We start from the raw sequence: 18,510 nt of genomic DNA on the forward strand, positions 1-18,510 counted from the left end.
GTTTCTATCCATTTAACAAGCGATGATTCCACTTTTTGAGGCTGATCAGGTGTCAAGGAAGGAAACTCGACGCTCGAAACGGTTCAGAACACTTCAAGACCGCCGCCTTCAGCTTCATTCCGGTGCAAGTTGGATGGCTGAACAAGCTCCACTAGACACACGAGCCCAGAGAACAAGTCCTCTCCTGGAATAGATAAAGCTGGAGAGACCCCGTCTCCGACCGGGACCGACAAAGCACCATCTTCTCCAGTCTCTACACCATTAGAGAGCGCACACACACACACACAGACACACACACACGGCCACGAGCACACTACCCTGTCAGATAACTCGCCCTACAAACACAACCTTCTCTTAAGACAAATCTTAAAAAGCCGAAGCACACCTCCCTCCGCACGGCCGGACAGGGCATCGCTCGCTCGGGGCCGCCCGGCCTTCCGGCCGTCCCGCCGACTCTCGTCCCGGAGAGAACAACCCCCTCCTCCGCTCTCGCTCTGCATCTCCCTACGTCCAAGTGCAAAAATCCAAGGCTCCTCAGTTCAATTTGTCAATAAACTTGTTCAAGGAAGAAAGACATAAAAACATGGTTTTGATGTTCCGCTCAATACCACTTGTTACACAAGACCAACACAACACGGGTGTGTAGATATTACTGTACACACATATAAACAAAAGAGATCTGGAATTAAGTAAACCATTAGTTTTTTTGTGTGGTTTTTTGTTTTTTAAGATTGAATTCTATTTGGTAGAGAGCAGTTTTCAATACTGGCACACACCAACGTCAAGTCTGGCTAATACTCGAGGTTTCTGCCTCACTGCGTATGTTCCGAACTCCTTAAATAGTCACTTAAACTTAAGAACACGACCGAAGCAAAACGTCTCCGCTCCTTCTGAAATAAAATATACCGTGGGAACGAAGAAACAAAATAATGACACGCAACAGCTTCAAATGCAGGATATTCTAAAATGAGAGAACAAAAGAAATAATAATTAAGGTCCATGGCTTTGCCTAATGCTGACGTTTCATTCACCCCCCCCCCTCCTCCCCCCACGCGCTAAAATAATTGTGCATCATTGTAACTAAACAATCACTGGTAAAATAGGTTTAAGTCCATGTACGTTATTCACATGTGTGTATTTTTTGTCAACTACACCACCGGTGGAATACATTCACCCTGTAGTACACCCCCCCCCCATACACACACACACACACAGACACACACACACACACACAGACACACACCCCTCCCTCCAACGGTGGAACTTGCACACAACTACCAGTACTGAGCAGCCTAACACACACTCACACACACACAGATTAATCAGGTCATTAACTTCAGATGAGTACCCCCCCACACACACACACACACACACATGCACCAAGATGCCCCCCCCCAAAAAAAAACAAAACAAAAAACAAGCACAGAAAACAAACAAAACAAAACAGTACAACAATACAATCATTCTATTTGTAAACAGATGAAAGCCACTTGACTTGTTGTTGCATCTTCGGACAATATTTAGAATCAAGGCAATGAAATGTGGACGACTTTTGCACTTTTAAAAATAGTATCAACCAAAACAAGACTTATTATTTTTTTTGTTGTTTTTTTTTTGTTTAGCTTTTCTTTTTTTCTTCCATTTTTTTTTGTTGCTTTTTTGTGTTTTTCTGAACACCATTTGTGGCAATGAGAGCGACTCAGAGAGAACCAATGGAAAAAAAAAAAAAAAAAGAAAAAAAAAACAACACATCCAGGTCATATGTAGCATCGTGTCATCGTTACTCACCGAAACATTTCATACATTATCTTGTGAGACGTGGAAAAGAGAAAAGGGGAACAACGAAACAGAAGAAAGCGCCTCGCGGCGGCGGGTAGGCCGCGTGAGAGGCTACAGTATGCATAGATACACAATCGCCTTTCTCTTGGTTTTAGAAGTCCGACAACACAGAAGATTTCCACCTGACGGTCGGTCGGTCAGTCAGTCAACACACACACACACACACACACACACACGAGGAGGAGGAGAGGGGAGTATCTGGGTTCTCCTGCTGCCCCCCCCACCCATGCACACACACACACACACACACACACACACACACACACATCACATATCCCCTCTCAAAAGACAGCATATTGGAAAGCAGTGTGTTGAGTTTCTCCAGCTTAAAGCAGTTATTTGGCAGAGAAAAAAACTTACAGACCTATACGTATTCTTCAGTGCTAGAAGTTGGATTTTCCTTTCCTACAAGGAGTAGTAGTAGTTTTTTTTTTTTTTTTTTTTTTGTTTTTTGTTTTAATTCAACTACGAGGGGGGAAAACTGGCTTGATTTCCTGAGAACCATTGCTGGTTATTTCGCAGACAAAAAGAGGAATAGTTCAAATAACCAATGCCATGGCCAAAAACACTGATCCGAATTCCCAGAGTTACAAAGCATCGTCTTCATCCTCAATAAGAGTTTAAATTCTTTTTTTTTTTTTAAATCCTGTTTTTCTTCAACTTTTATGTTGTTTTTTTTTTTTTGAAAGATTTTGTGGTTTTTATTTTTGTTTTTGTAGATTTTTTTTTACCATTTTTTATTCCGTTTTGTCATTAAAATGAAGGAAGAATGAACACACGTTCTGCCTCCTAAGTCTTGTAAACAAGAGGTTGCAGTGTGGCACCTCCAAAACAACATTGAAAGCCTATTCTGAAAGTGCTGTTCCCCCTCTGCCCACTAGGGGGATAGTGGGAGGGGCTTGCTAGATAAGCCCCACCCCCCTACAGTAGGACAGGCGGGGCTCGCTAGTCCCAGCTGCGGCTACAGTCCTTTGCACTGCAGAGCTCAACGTTCTTTAGTTTTAAAACACAAAATTGGTGCAATACTTTTTAATGTCACTTTTCATATAGTCAGATAACCCTCCTAAATCAGCTTTTAATTCTTCTTTCATCTATCTGTTGATCTCCACGACAACGCAGTAAGGTAGGCGTGCCAAGGCAGAGAGGAGCGCGTACACACACACGCACACACACTCACGCACGCACACACACACACACGCACGGTAAGGACCTCAATGAGTAAACAGCTACACTGGAAAAACTGGCTGCTCCCTCTATATTGCAGATTATATACTGAGAAAAAAACCACATTCAGTGCAAAGTTAAAAAAAGCTCATACTCCAACATTGTCAGCAAACAAATGCAAAAAAAAATAAAAATAAACAAAAATAAAATAAGAAAAAAAAAATAAACAAAAAAAAAATAAACAAAAAAAATAAAACGTTAAAAAAATAAAAGAATTGGAATTCAAATAAACATGATAAATGAAACAAAAAATATATAATGAGCTCGATTGAAGCTTTTTTTCGGTCTGAAAGAGCACTACCTGGAAGCGAATATCCATCGTTCACATTATAGAATTGGCCTGCATGATTCAAGTATTCCGACTGATATGTTTTTGGGCTAAAACAAAGTGGACATATGTGCAGAGAGAGAGAAAAGTAACTTATTTTCCACAGGGGACACCCCGTTTTTGAATATCTTGTGAGAAAAAGTCCAACTAGTGCCATTGCTTTTTTTTTTTCTTTCTTAAACTACTTTTTTTTTGTGGTTTTTTTTTTTGTTTTTAAATTATTTTTGTTTGTTTTCTTTTGGTGATTATTAATGATTCTCTACTGACCCCTCCCCCGACCTGTTTGATTGACAGGCAGTTCACATGGAGTCCCCGCCTCCTGTCAGGTGATCCACCGGGAGGAAAGAGCTGATTGGAGAAGGGCTGCTGATCCTCCCGGCCTCGGTGCCACTGGGGTTCCCCCATAGGCTAGTGGAATAGTTGGGCCCGCCCCAGAGGGAGGAGCTGTGAAGGTCGCTGCCATTCCATTGGTTGGGTTCGGGGGCACGGCTGGGAAAGGGGTGGGACTGTTCCATTCTGCTCTGAGAGGAGCCAATGGCCTGCCAGCCCGAGGAGGGAGCGGCCAGTGACTGCCCTTGTGCAAAGAAACGGTTGATTTCCTCCTCGCTGGCAAACTCAGCCAGAATAGTAGTGTTCCCCAAAACACACCTGGGGAGACGAGAAGGGGGACGAGAGGAGAGAGGGACCGTGAGTAAATAAATGAAGCAGAGTCAATCAGAGAAATAACAGTGACAGAGAAAGAGGAACCCCAGTCAGTGGAACGGTACATTAAAACAGAAATACAATGTGGTGGCTATTGCACATGGGTCGTAGGTAGTAAGTAGGGAGGGGTTATGTGTGGTCTGTGTGTAATGCTGAAGTTTTACATGTGAAGGCTCTTCTGGGCCTTGGTGGCCTCATCCTTGGAGCTGTAGCAGACCACAGCGTTGCCGTGCGGCAGGTTGAGGTGGAATGTGATCAGAGGACCATGCTGCATGCACAGGGTCCTCAGCGTAGAGCCGTCGATCTGCACACACACACACACACACACACACACACCATCAGAGATGAACACAAGTGTATGTGCCCACCGACACAAACAAACAAACCAGTGCACAGAGGAAACAGGTCGCCATGACAATGTAACATGTGGAGAGACCCTCTCGCATACATATGGTCTCCCGGAGGGAAAAACCATGAAAAGGATATCGGAGAGGAAACCGTTTTGTTTTTATTGTTGATAAAAGTTTCTAAGCTAGATTCCCTTAAATTTACAATCAGCAAGCTAAATATGACAACTGTCAAAAAAAATGACAGCAGGTCTCTGAAGGTTACCAGGGACAGGAAGTATCCCATCCAAAGGTTGGCCTTTTTACACAACGCCCATCCATGTCAACATTTTTGCCCTTTGCCGGGCTCAGTGTTTCACATCAAGGCAGCCTAAAGGCCCTGACACACCACGCCGACGGGGTCAAATGTCGGGCCGTCGGTCAGCGTCTGTGACCCTAGTTTTTGCAGTGTGCCCCACACCATCGGCACAAGTCGGACCCGTCGGCGGCTTTTCGGCCGATTCGGCACGTTGAATTGGCGGAGCCCGTTGGCGAGAGAGATCCCTCTGATTGGCTGTTAAGCTAGCGAATCAGAGCCGTCGGCTGTAGTCTCTGCTGTGTTCAAGTGCTACTTGTTGGCCCTGACGGCAGGCGATGTGAGGCGATGCAACAGTCAGCCTTCGTCGCCGCTAGTCGGTGTGGTGTGTCTGGGCCCTGACAATACAAAACTTAATAGTATATTGCTTCTTAGGACAATTAAGAGGTTAACGGATTCCCTGTGGAATTCAAAATCAGTGAATTTACAGACTTTAAAAACAGTGACGGTTTTTATAATTGCTCAGAGCCTGAGAAATCTTCTAGATTACTTCCCATACTTTATAGTTGATGTAGAACACTGACTTCATGAGCTGACCAGCCCTGAAAAATGAGGTGATAAAAAACGTTTTTCTGCAGACCAGACCAACTACCACACAGCTGAATGTCCCGTCTGCAGATGCGAGTGAGAGCCACATAAACGGCTCTGAGGTGGCGGCGTTTCGGGGTGAACATGGTTCACAAAGATTTGCAGAGATGCAGAGGGTTGTGTGTGTGTGTACCTGAGGTGTGAGATTCTTGAGAACAAGCCATTGGGTTCTCCCTGAGCTGCTGGTACTGTTGTCGCCCCAACTAGAACCTGCCAGCAGACACAAAGAGAACACACGAGTGGTCAGAATAAATGTCACACGCACACCCCACGTCCACAGAACGATGGGAAGAGCTCCCAGTCGCTATCAAATTTACTGACTCGTTCACTTCCTGCAAGAAAGGCTGAAAAATGTTCCTCTTCCCGAACTACCTTCACCCTTACATGGTCTCTGGTGGAACTTTGCTATGAATATGAAGTAGTGTCAGCTGATACCATTGTGCCCACACTTACTTCAACAGCATTTCTATCGGTGTCTACTATTGAGTCCTTTTCTTTTCTTGATTTTCCAAAGCCCCCCCCCCCCCTCTTTTTCTCCCCAATTGTACTTGGCTTATTTTCCGAGCAGTCTCGGTCGCTGTTCCACCCCCTCTGCCGATCCGGGGAGGGCTGCAGACTACCACATGCCTCCTCCAATACATGTGGAGTCGCCAGCCACTTCTTTTCATCTGACAGTGAGGAGTAGCGCATGGGAGGATCACGCTATTCCCCCCAGAACAGGCGTCCCGACCGACCAGAGGAGGCGCTAGTGCAGCGACCAGGACACATACCCACATCCGGCTTCCCACCCGCACACACGGCCAATTGTTGTCTGTAGGGACGCCCGACCAAGCCGGAGGTAACACGGGGATTCGACCCGGAGATCCCCGTGTTGGTAGGCAATGGAATAGACCGCTACGCCACCTGGATGCCTCTTATCGAGTCCTTTTCCACTGCGCTTGACAGTACAATTTGCCTGTTTATCGATTGTCCTATTCACTGCCTCTTGCACTCTTAAATGCACTTGACATGATACACACTCTTAGCTATATGATTATGTAGCAAATATACTACTACTTCATACAGTACTACTGTGTTATGATTACTATATAGCGCTCTATGATGCCTGTTGGTGAGACTCGAGTTTCTCTGCTAGTTGTTGACTCTTGTAAGTTACTTCAGATAAAGCGGTCTACTAAATGAACAACTGTAACTGCTCGGCTGTGCACGCATGTGATATTTCTCTTGGTTTCACGGATCTCACCAGGTGTGTATCTGGACTCAGTGGAGCCCCAGCCACCCAGCCTCAAAGCAGAGCCCTCCCAGGCTGAGGAGGCCGAGCTGGGCTTTTGTCCGGTGAGGCCAGGCGGGGGTCTGGAGGGGGCTGCCACAGACAGGGCCTTGGGAGGCAGGGGGACCTTCCACAGCTCATGGGCCAGGGAGGAGTTGGACACGGAGCCACTGCCGGGAGACCACTTGGACTCACTAGGTCTGGCTGCAAGGAGAGAGAGAGAGAGAAGCATCATGAAACCAGGAGGGAGGCCCAGTGATGAGAAAGACCACCCAAGGACACCGGTTGAACCCCTCCACTGGCAACTCACATTTTCAATGGATCACTGGGATTTAAATAGACACCAACATAACCCTCACAGTTCACCACAGGTGCCAGTAAGTAAAATAAAAGAGACATTCAGGACTGTGGTTTTCAAAAGTAAATAGTGCCCCCCCCCCCAATCTCTGAGCTCCATACACAGGGTTTATAGTGAGAAGAGGAACCAAGGAGGTGTGTGTGTTTGTGTGCACGCACCTGAAGTGCTTTGTGCTGTACTGGTGAGGGAACCGCTGTGGCTGGAGGCACGAATGGATGACCAGGCACTGTTAGAAGGCATCGTGGTGTTTAATGATGAGGATGGCCCTGGAAACACAAACCCCACAATTACTAAGTGTGTGTGTACCGATATTGTGGAGTGTGTATCCTGTTGTCCTCACCCCTGAAGGCTGTGTGTTTGAGAGTCTGTGTCTGCCATAGGTTTGATACCCCCGATAGTGTCCGTGGATGTTGTGTGTGGTTTCATTCTGGATATGGGAAAAATCCCTTTCAGGCAGCCGTGATAAAACTCGCTTTTAGCCAACTAGCAAAGTGACACAGTTTGTCACAAAATATTACTACACAAAACGTTTGTCAACAACTTCACAAAAACAAAATAAAATTAAGCGGAGGCCTCTCGCTGGCATTATTTCGTCGAAATGCAAGTAAACAAAATCTATGAAAATCTCATGACTTCACAACTCATCACGACTCATCACATGACTTCTCAACAGTAAATGACCTGTAATGTAGCCCAGCACACTGCCAGTATCCATTACACTTCATGTTTATTCGATTGTAAGTGTTTTTGTACGTTTAAGTCATTAATTATGTCATTAGTTTATATATTAAGGTCGAAGCTCTTATTTTGAAAGGTCGCGCAGTGCCAAAAACCTGTCAAATTAACCGTAAAGGGGTGGAAACGAGGTAAACTCAGGAAAGGCGCACACGTCGCCACGTGTCTGCATAACCCAGAGGTGTCGGCTAGCTGTGTAGCGCAAACGGTTAGCACGTGGCTGATGAGGGCAAACGGTAGGTCATTTCTTTGTGTCACGTTGTTTAATTAAGACTGCTTTGCAGCATTTTTAGTTCGTAAAAGTTTAGCGAAGGTCTGCTGAAGCCCATGAGACCGCCATACCAGCGTGATGCTAAGCCTTTCTGTCCTTCTTAAAGCAGCAGGTATGACGTTTGTTAAGCTGCCTGCTAATATACTGAGATTATTCATGTTTTGCAGTAATACAGTCAAGGCTAAGTACTGTGTGTAGTTATTCTGTTGAAGTATGTGTTGTGTTAAATGCTTATACTGTGTCCAAATGAGTGGGATGACAAGATAAATATGATCATAGCATTCTGGTAGGAATCGTCAAAGGTAAAAGGTTAAAAAAGGGTGTAAATTCATGACTTCAATATAAAAAGTGTAAAACTATAACAACTGTAAAAACATTTACGGTTAGAAAGACGATTCCATCTCGGATGGTAATGAATATTGTAAGGCTACATGTTTTTAAGGTGTTGACATCATGTAAAAGATGGTGAGGATTTTCTTTATTTCTTTGCAGCTCTTCCGGTGTGTTCACCAGGCAAACAGGGACAAGGAAAGAAAAGGACATAGTATAATGCAAATAAACCATCAGTGAACCATCAGCAGAAGAGTCAGACCGTCATCCAGCCCGGGGTGCTACACTCACAGTTTGCTAATTGTAATTTTTCAAAGATGATTTTGACTCAGTCATCTAATTTTCGTAATGGAATAAAGGCCACCGATATTTTCCATCATTTCATGGACAAAATTAACATTGGCGTGTGTGTGTCCTACCGTTGTTCCTATCCCTGAGGTGGTCTGTGTCACGGACGGTGTTGATGGAGAGGTTGTTGATGACACTGCCGGGGGTCACATAGGGGTCAGTCTCAGGGTCAATGTTGGGGTAACCTTTCCAAGGCTCCCCGGGCCGGAACTCTGGATGGACACACAAACACACACAAGTCAACAAGGGTCGGTTTTTCCGATGGCAGACCAGCGCCTCTAAAAAACACAACGTTAAGCTTAATAGATAAAGCTACTGACTGTAACCCTGCTTGAACCGTAGCTCCATCATTAAACAGTCTGAATGAAAACGATTCAAATCAAGCATGAAAAACTAATTCAAAGAGTAAGGCATTAGATACACAGCATGTTTGCCTAAATCTGCCATTTTTGGCATTTAACAACCCCTGCTGATGTTTACTAGCAATACTATAAGTCAAGAAAGCCCAATTATTACACCCGACCCTTCTCATCACCTGAATTTAATTTTAACATTTAACATGAAGAACCAGGTATACAGATGAAGAGATGTTTTCATGAGCCCTGTGTTTGATGCCATGTGTCTGTGCAGGTGTACCTGGGGGCCAGGTGATGGTGTTTCCATGGGGAGGGGGGGAGTTGGCACGGGGGGGCCAGCTGTCGCCCACTGATTGGCCAGGAGGACTCAGGGGGGAGGGGCCAGGAGACAAGAAATCATAGAAAGGAGGGTCCTCCAGACGCAGCCCAGATGACATAGCACCTAGAGGTGAGCACACGCACACAGGTTCTGATAAAACGGCACCAAACAGAACCGGACCTGGCTAAAATGATTTTCAGAATGGCACGATTGGGGGAAAAAAAAAACTAAAAACAAAAACCAATCAAGGGTTTAATGGATGATAACACACACACACACACACCAAGGAAGAGGTAAGAGCCATACCAGGTTTGCTGTTCTGCTCTAGAGGGTCTGTAGCCCAAAGTTTCTTCAGTCTGGACTGAGGCGGCTCCTTGTAGCTTATACCTCCACCAGCACCACTACCAACACCACCACTGCTGCCACCCCCCATGTCCAGGGATACATTCAGATTAGAGTTCAAGCCTGGAGGGACGAATGGAAAGGGAAAGGGACATCAGAGGGTAAAAGAGAGGGGGAGTCAGAGGAGCAGAAAGAGAAGGGAGTCAAGTTGGGATAGAAGAAAGCCACTTTATAGTTGTCATTGCACAGTTGTTTGGTTACAGTGAAACTTGTTCTCTGCATGTAACCCATCCTATTGTATAGGAGCAGTGGGCAGCTGCAGCGGCCGGGGACCAACTCCAGCTCTTCTTCCCACTGCCTTGCTCAGGGGCACAGACAGGCGTATTAACCCTAACATGCATGTCTTTTTGATGGTGGGAGGAAACCGGAGCACCCGCAGGAAACCCACACAGACACGGGGAGAACATGCAAACTCCACACAGAAAGGACCTGGGATGGCCCGGGATTCGAACCCAGGACGTTCTTGTTGTGAGGCAACAGTGCTAACCATAGATGGGAGTAAGATAAGGAAATCACTCAGTCTCACACTGCATCACTGAATGAGTTGAACTACACAATACAACACCTCCTTTTGAGTCAAACGATTCAACTGTGTGTTTTACTAACTTCATCAATCATTCGTTTTCATTTCTGAATTTGGATCAGGCATTTGATATGCCTACCTAAAGGGAAATTGCTGAAGGAGCTGAGGGTGGCAGGGTCCTTCTGCAGCTCAGGCGCATTGTGGGGCATGTAGTTGTCCAGGTAGGGTTTGAGAGGCGCAGCCTGTTTCAGCAGAGAGGGGTCCAGGTGCCGTGGCAGCTGCATCATTGATGGGGACGAACCAATTGGACGAGTCTGGGGGGAGAGAAGGGGAGGAGTTAAGAGGCAAACCCCCCCCTCCAGTGAGACATATCTGAACAAAAAAACACACAGACAGGCACACATACCTCATTTTGGCGTCCCACAGGCATGGCTCTCTGGCTCTGAGCTTTCTGCTGTTGCTGAAGTAGGAGACGCTGGGGTTGAGGGGGGATATCAGTATTAATTATTAGTAGTAATATTTAAAGTGGTCAGCACATCACAAAAAAAGACCTAGTGGATGTTTGGATCTCTGGCAGACTGGAGGTATTCGGCATGCTGGATGGCTTTGAAAAATAAAAACCGAAAACGCTGAGCCTTGTCTATAATGTAAATTACTGGATATTAAATCTTCGTCTGCAATTTTCTGTAGCGGTCCCAGTAATATTTGTTGTTATAGCTTCCACTGTGGGAAGATGGCAGCGCGAACTCGCGTTTGCGGCGGCCTCCCCCACTGCCGACTATGCAGTCTCTTTGTCTACATCAAAGTTTGTGTCTTCGTGTGAAGTTTTTTATTTTGTTTGTCGAAATTTTTTTCCCGTTTAATGGCGAGGAGAGCTGGCGTTGGATCGGCTGAGAGAGCTTACGGCCCTGCCCGGAGCCGTACCCGAGAGGAAACACCGAGGCGGTCTGACGGCGGCCTCGCCTAGCGTCGACTGTGCAGTGTTTTTGTCTGCGTTGTAGTGTGGAGGGCGGGGGATTTGCCCTCGTTTTGCGTCTGATCGAAATTATCCACGCGGTGAACTATAAATGGTGCCTTTGCGCTAAGAACACAGTAGGCAGGTTCGATGTCATCCTAGATGTCATCGGGTACAGCAAGAATTGTTTGACCTGGCAACCTGGATTTGTGAATAATTTTGCTCTCAGTTAAATCAAAAAGTGATAGCCTCTTTCGAAATATGCCCTCTGGAGCACGCCTGGAATGACGATGCCTTCGCCCGGCTACGATCACTGCCGCAATAATCACTGGAGAGTCTGGTCAGCAACCACCAACTCTCTGAATATGCTGATGTGTTTCACTCTGTGTGGCTACTAACGCTGGTGTTTGTGAATTGGACTTTTTTTTGCAGTGAGGCTCATTTGCATAGAAAGTGGCCAATTTTGAGCCATGTACGCATATTACCTAATTTAAATTTCACCCTTTGCAGGTGCTTTGAAAATTGCAGTGTCTTTTTGGCTTATTTGTGCAGGTTTAGCGGCCGCAGAAGCTACACAACCCTTTTGTGAATTCGCCAGTGAGTGTTTTGTCTGAGTGACTGTTATTTGGAGTGCTTTAACTGTGCACTCTCCCTCATGCCTCTCGGCGCTCGGCCAACCAATCATGTAACTTCAGTGACGTTGTTGGGTCACCTGGCCCAATCGTGTCAAACCGATCACTCAGTCAGTCATGCTAAACACGGTCAGCCAGTCAGGGACATTCGCGTTTGTAGGGTTGGTCCGCCGAGCGGTCCAGCCAAAACCGCGTTGGCTTGCATGGGCGTGTACTGAAAGTAGTGCGAAACACCACAAAAGTAGACAGGAGTTCAACTGCCATCTAAAAATGGAGGTCTAAGTGTCAGACTTAAATAAATGGTTGACCTTTTTGGGGTTTGATAGCTGTGTAAGGACCGACTATGCGGACCAGTTGTCTTTGTACTTGTGAGCGTGACGGTCTTTCTACCTGTAACTGGTTGATCTGGTTAAGCTGTGACAGATGATTGAGTTGGGTCAGTTGGTTGAGGACAGCCACCTGCTGAGGGCCAAACAAAGGGTTCAGAGCTCCATTCCCACCTGGGTACTTCAACAGGGATGGAGGAACCTAGAAATACAGAGACAGGTCAGGAAAGGGATGAGGAGCACATGGAGGACAGGTGAGGTGCGAGAGCTACAATGAGGAACGCAGGGTTTGGAAAGTCACTTTTCAAAAAAACAGTTAAGCCATTCTTCCAACAGTGACCTCTGACATCTCACTAAGATCAACATAATGTTTTCTTTCTTTCTTGGAATTTTCCCCCCTTTTCTCCCCGGTTGTATCCAGCCAATTACCCCACTCTTCCGAGCCGTCCCGGTTGCTGCTCCACCCCCTCTGCTGATCCGGGGAGGGCTGCAGACTACCACATGCCTCCTCCCATACATGTGGAGTCGCCAGCCGCTTCTTTTCACCTGACAGTGAGGAGTTTCGCCAGAGGGATGTAGCGCGACGCTATTCCCCCCAGTCCCCCCCCCCGAACAGGCACCCCAACCGACCAGAGGAGGCGTTAGTGCAGCAACCAGGACACATACCCACATCTGGCTTCCCTCCCGCAGACACGGCCAATTGTGTCTGTAGGGACGCCCGACCAAGCCGGAGGTAACACGGGGATTCGAACCGGAGATCCCCGTGTTGGTAGGCAACGGAATAGACCGCCACACTACCTGGACGCCCCCCCATGCATCCTTTCTCAAAACATGTCTATGGATTAAACTGTGGAAGACCACACTTTCAGCTTAATAAAGACAACATCAACAGGCACACTTTGAGTGTTAGCGACTTAGGGTGATTTTGCAAACAGTCACCGCTTTCAAGACATAAAATCATCACCCTAATGGAAAGCTGTTAATTAGCAAACCTAATTAATGGGTAGACATAATTAATAGGTGGACATAATCAACCACTACAATCATCAGAGTTTCTTTTATTATTGATATAAGCGACTGGCGTCAACTCTTGAAGTTAACAGGAATGATAAGGGTAAGGGTTGTCTCAGTTACCTGAGAGGGAAGGATGGGTGGAGGCACTTGGTTGCGGGGGCTGGGTTGGGGGGGGACCTGGGGCTGGGGGCCGCCACGGCCCTGTGCTACACTATTGACACCCAAAATTGGGTTTACATTCTGGAAACAGGAGAGGAACAAACACACAGTTGTTAAAGCGGTTCTTGAACAATGCACACAAAACAGAATGAAAGGAGGTTTCCCATCAGCAGCAGTTTTACAAAGTGTAAATGAGGAATCCTCCTCACCGCCGGGGAGGAGCCCACCTTTGACCTTTGTAACCGAAATTAACCCAGAACTGTCCTTGTTTTTCTGCCGTCTTTGCGTCTCCCGACCCATCAGCACGACCAAATACCATGTGTAAGATAGAAAAGTACACATCCACAATATTTCTACTGAACACTGAAGAAAACTTTTTGAATTGAACAAAGCAAACCGTCAGCTCCGATAAGAAGTTACAGAAAAAATCCCGAGGAAAAACAGCCTCGAAAAGTGATTGGACTTGTTATATTTGTATATCTGATTTGTGTCTTTCTTTCTTTCTTTCTTTCTTTTTTTTTTGGCTTTCCCTCCCCAATTGTACTTGGCCAATTTTCTATTTTCCGAGCCGTCCCGGTCGCTGCTCCGCCCCCTCTGCCGATCCGGGGAGGGCTGCAGACTACCACATGCCTCCTCCCATACATGTGGAGTCACCAGCCGCTTCTTTTCACCTGACAGTGAGGAGTTTCACCAGGGGGATGTAGTGTGGGGGAGGATCACCCTATTCCCCCTCCGCCCAAAACAGGTGCCCCAACCGACCAGAGGAGGCGCCAGTGCAGCGGCCAGGACACCCACCCACATCCGGCTTCCCACCCGCAGGGATGCCCAACCGAGCCGGAGGTAACACGGGGATTCCAACTGGCAATACCCGTGTTGGTAGGCAACGGAACAGACCGCCACGCCACCCGGACGCCCTGATTTGGGTCACATTGATCAGTTTTTCATTAATTTATTTTCATGCCAACCACAATGTTGGTCAGATTAAATGACGACACAAAATAAAAAAACAAGTAGTCGGATTCACAGATTTAGTGTCCGAGTCAGGATGGTGCACGTGCAACCAACCATGTACATGGCGGGAACATGTACACCTTTTCTGGAAGGTCAGCCGTATTCTCAGATAAGCCTTCTTTCATAACATGCGTTTCCATTGCATCTTTGCTGCAGCATTTACCTTCTGTTTTCCAAAACATTCCACCTCAAGCAAACGTAAAAAGATCCAACATTCTTAGAAAATAAAAGTATCTTGAATATTTTCACCAAAAACTGTCTCGACAAAGCCCCTCCACCTTGACACGTAAACATTTACAAAAATAGTACTTAAATAAAACAAACGACATAGAAGAAGATCCTTTCTACCCCTTTACACTCACCTGCCTAGTAGCCCCTGGGCTAGCGTGGGCAGGGACCTGCCCGGAGTGGTGACAGGGGATAGGCTGAGCAGAGTTGGAAGGGGGAAAGCTTGCGCTGTGATTGGAGGAGAGCTCCTCGGAGGCGGGATTATCGTAAGCAGAAGGGGAAGCGGACAGCTGCAGAAGCAAAGCCAGGTGCACAGCAGACGGGCGTAAGCACGGGGGGCAGGCGCCACAGCGGTGTGAGAACAGGAGGAGGAAAAGGGTGATTTAAAAAAAAACAAGCAGGGGAAAAAATAGCACGGAGAGAGTAGAGGTGGATCGGGGTAGAAGAGGAGAGTTAAGGCGAGAGGGCAATGAAAAGAGGGGGAAATAGGACAGTGATGGAAAAGCCAGGACAGAGGTGATAGAGAGAGAGGGGAAAGGAAGAGACAAGCAGCATTTAAAAAAGTGCAAAATGTAAAAGCAGCAGCTGCAATGCTAAGCCACGGCACCTTCCTAAGGACCGTGACGTGAGAATCCACCATCACGGTTCATGATCTCAAAACGCCAACAACACAAAACATTCTTCTGACGTCACTGACAACGGCACTAATTTGTCGCCTCGTTTTTCTGGTTCATGATGGGCTTTCTTCACCAGCAATAATGACGAGCAGTCGGTTCAGTTCAAGTTAGTAGGGCTTTTTGTTTTGTTTTGTTTTGAATGGCAGTAGTCATGCAAACAGCAAAGATCTGACCCTAGGCCCACTCTGCACCTATCCATCCTGGAGAAGGTATCCCTCCTCTGATACTCCTCCTGAGCTTCTCTCACTTTTTTTTTTTCTTGGAGATTTTATTTTCTTGAGGGGTTTCTCCTCATCCAAATCAAGGTTCTAAGGATGGAAGACGTGATCTATTGTCCTTTTATTACTGTATCGGCTCGTTTTTCAGCTGTGTGACCGTAAAGCCCTCTGAGATTGTCACTGATTTTGGGCTGCACATTTCAACTTGACCTTCTCTTCTAGACTACATATCAAAATACTGTGTGTCAGAACCACCACTGTGGGGCGCTCTAAGAGCTTAGTGAGCACACACGGGGGGGGGGGGGCTAAAGGCACAGTGAGCACAATATGGCTGCTGTGACCTTTTACTGAGGAACTGACTGCTGGTGCGCTAGAGGTTTATCTGCTCAGGAAGACACCATTCTGTGCTTTCCACTGTTAAAGTGTTTGTCAGAAGTAGCTCTGTGACCCCTTCTAGTTCTTGAACCGTGACCTTGCAAATCCGGTTTTGTCCCTCATACCTTATCATAGTAAGGGCTGCGATCCATGGGAGAGTCCTTGTGGAGCTGGTGTCGAGACCCAGGGTTCTTCCCCATCAGCCCGTTAAGGTCTCCCATGCCGCCCACATCCATACGCTTGTCCTGCACCATCCCTCCTCCAGCCTTCATGGAGTCCTCAGGAGAGTCTCTCTGCAGACAGAAACATATCCAGAGATGAGACCACCAAAACGACTTTACACAACTGAAATACTGAGAAACAAATGACACATCAGCAGAAGTTTTAATAACGTTCCTACAGAGGTGAACTTTGTTCACGTAAGAGAATATTTTATCCATGTTCAACAAGAGTGAAGCATTTGACATTGCAACAAATTTGACTTTGGAGCCTCCAAAAGCTCAGATACACAGCAAAACTACTCAAAGCTGCATGGATGCCACAAGCTTCAATTACAGGAATTATAAAATATAATAGGACAGGAATGTCTCATCTGCCACAGATAAGACATTCCTCCTATCCTATTATAGAAAAGTTTTTTTTGTTTTTTTTGCAACTGATACGACTGAATGTGTTATCCCGCCAGAACTCGGGCTCATTTAAAACTGCCTTCTTTGCATAGCAGCACAACAGATCAAGTCGAAAGTTTAATTAACAAGTTGTTAAGCATCTTTGTTCATCCATTTGTAGTTAAGGTTAGTGTAGAGCTAAGGTAATACAGGGTTAGGTTAAATAACAAAACCACATAAAAAAACCAAGTTTTGAGTGAATGAAGCAAGATTACTTAGTATGTCTGACTGATGTGTCCCCGATGATGAGGTATGTATGTAGTTTTACACTCAAAATCGACAGCGAGAAAAGGATTGAGAGAAATCTAAAGACTGAGAATATGAGAGAGACAGACAGACAGACAGAGAGAGACAAACAGACAGAGAGAGAGCGCGAGAGAGAGAGAGAAAACCTACAGGGAAGTTCATGTTGTTGAACTGGTTGATGAATGGTTTCATCCAGGATTCGTCCTGCTTGTTGACTGGCTTGTTCATCTGAAACAACAGTGAAGAACAACAGTAAACACAAAGCAGAAACAGAAGAAACAGCAGGAATTATATTCTGGACAGCACAAGATAAAATCTTTTCTGCTCTCTACACAACCCTTTGACTGACCTTTTTAAAGAATATCAAATATCTGGATTTAGATAAGAAGTATTGGTACACTGGCTTGTGAATGAAATCTGACAGCATCCTTTTCTCTATCAGCCTTACATCTTGACTGCTGCTTCCCTCTAAGATGTGTGAAGGTTGAGCATTCATAAGATCCTTCACTTGAACGCAGTGTGTACTATTTCTGTCTTGCTAAAGCACAACTGGACTAGTAAATGTCTGTAGGGGTCACTGAGTGGGAGAGCGATTCAAACAAAGTAAATGACTCATAGCCCTCCCACTCCCCATATTTCCACATTAAAGACAGAACAAAAATAAACGACAGAGGCCGGGCCAGCCGAATTGCCTCTTGAGAAGGCACTGATAGAATTCTAGTTGGTATTCATATGACTGAACAGTAGATGTCAGCATTTAGGTAGAAAGTACACGCTGCTTGTTGGTCTGTCAGAGTAGGTAGAACGTGTGGCCAGTGGGGGTAAAGCTGAGGTGGGCGCACCTTGTTGGGGCCTTTATTCTTGTAGTTCCAGGTGTTCTGGTCATGGGATCTGTTGTCCTGCTGGCTGGTGGTGTTACTCCACATGCCAATCTCTACCTCCTCCTCCTGGTCCCAGCTGGAGCCCATGGACACGTCCTCACCACACCAAGTCTCCATGGGCTTGGGACCTATATGCAAAGGAAGGAGGGAAGGAGGGACTTGAGGAGGCGTGCATGCAGCACAAGTGTGTGCGTGTATGTGTTTCAGGCAAGTATACAATTGACCTTTCACAAAGTCCCCCCCTTAGTTACTGTTGCTACATCCGTCAAGCTTTTCAGACCAATCCAGGAAGTTGCCGGCACATTCCCAGAGAAATTAAGTGACGTATTTTAGAGTATTCGTCCTTCATATCATCCCAGGCTACGTTCAGAATATTAAAATTAACACTGACTTGCGTGGACTCCAGGCTGCCGGGTGTGACTTTAATTGAGGGTAAAGCTTACTGGTCGCAATTAAAGAACGAGAAACCCCCATCAATTTATCTGAAAAACACCCAAAATAACACTGTGGACGAATCGTGTTCTTCCACTGCAGGGTGAGTTTAATATTTCAGCTTCATAATCGATTGTCAAAATCGTCGTATTATAATGCTGAATTTGGCCAGGGTACACCGCGGTGTTCTTTTATCCAGGCTATTTCGGGGGTTCTGTATGGGCTCCCGGGAGTCCGGGGAAAATCGTTGCGGGGTCAGGAGAAGCATTGCCACGGGTTTTTTTTTTTTTAACCTCCGGACAGGGACTGGGATTTTTTCTTTTTTAATTTTTATTTCTGATTTTTCCCTTTTTCTCCCAATTTAGTGGCCAATCGATCACTATTTTAGTTCAA

General features: G+C 46.1%; 1 protein-coding gene across 1 annotated transcript in view; it reads right to left on the reverse strand.

The window, feature by feature from the left end:
* Nucleotides 1–2,076: 2,076 nt before the first annotated feature.
* Nucleotides 2,077–18,510, reverse strand: part of LOC130119284 (trinucleotide repeat-containing gene 6A protein-like) — a 71,267-nt gene continuing 54,833 nt past the window's right edge. The window contains exons 12-27 of the mRNA XM_056287740.1: nt 17,647–17,813; nt 16,955–17,032; nt 16,016–16,183; nt 14,755–14,910; nt 13,343–13,462; nt 12,273–12,410; nt 10,702–10,770; nt 10,435–10,609; nt 9,677–9,835; nt 9,332–9,493; nt 8,767–8,907; nt 7,170–7,277; nt 6,627–6,857; nt 5,517–5,593; nt 4,258–4,397; nt 2,077–4,039 (exon numbers count right to left, since the gene is read on the reverse strand). Coding sequence (XP_056143715.1) covers nt 3,691–4,039; nt 4,258–4,397; nt 5,517–5,593; nt 6,627–6,857; nt 7,170–7,277; nt 8,767–8,907; nt 9,332–9,493; nt 9,677–9,835; nt 10,435–10,609; nt 10,702–10,770; nt 12,273–12,410; nt 13,343–13,462; nt 14,755–14,910; nt 16,016–16,183; nt 16,955–17,032; nt 17,647–17,813 — 2,438 coding nt within the window. The 3' untranslated portion in view covers nt 2,077–3,690. The remainder of the gene's footprint in view (nt 4,040–4,257; nt 4,398–5,516; nt 5,594–6,626; nt 6,858–7,169; nt 7,278–8,766; nt 8,908–9,331; nt 9,494–9,676; nt 9,836–10,434; nt 10,610–10,701; nt 10,771–12,272; nt 12,411–13,342; nt 13,463–14,754; nt 14,911–16,015; nt 16,184–16,954; nt 17,033–17,646; nt 17,814–18,510) is intronic.

This window comes from Lampris incognitus, chromosome 10, assembly GCF_029633865.1.
Source record: "Lampris incognitus isolate fLamInc1 chromosome 10, fLamInc1.hap2, whole genome shotgun sequence".
Classification (NCBI taxonomy): Eukaryota; Metazoa; Chordata; class Actinopteri; order Lampriformes; family Lampridae; genus Lampris; species Lampris incognitus.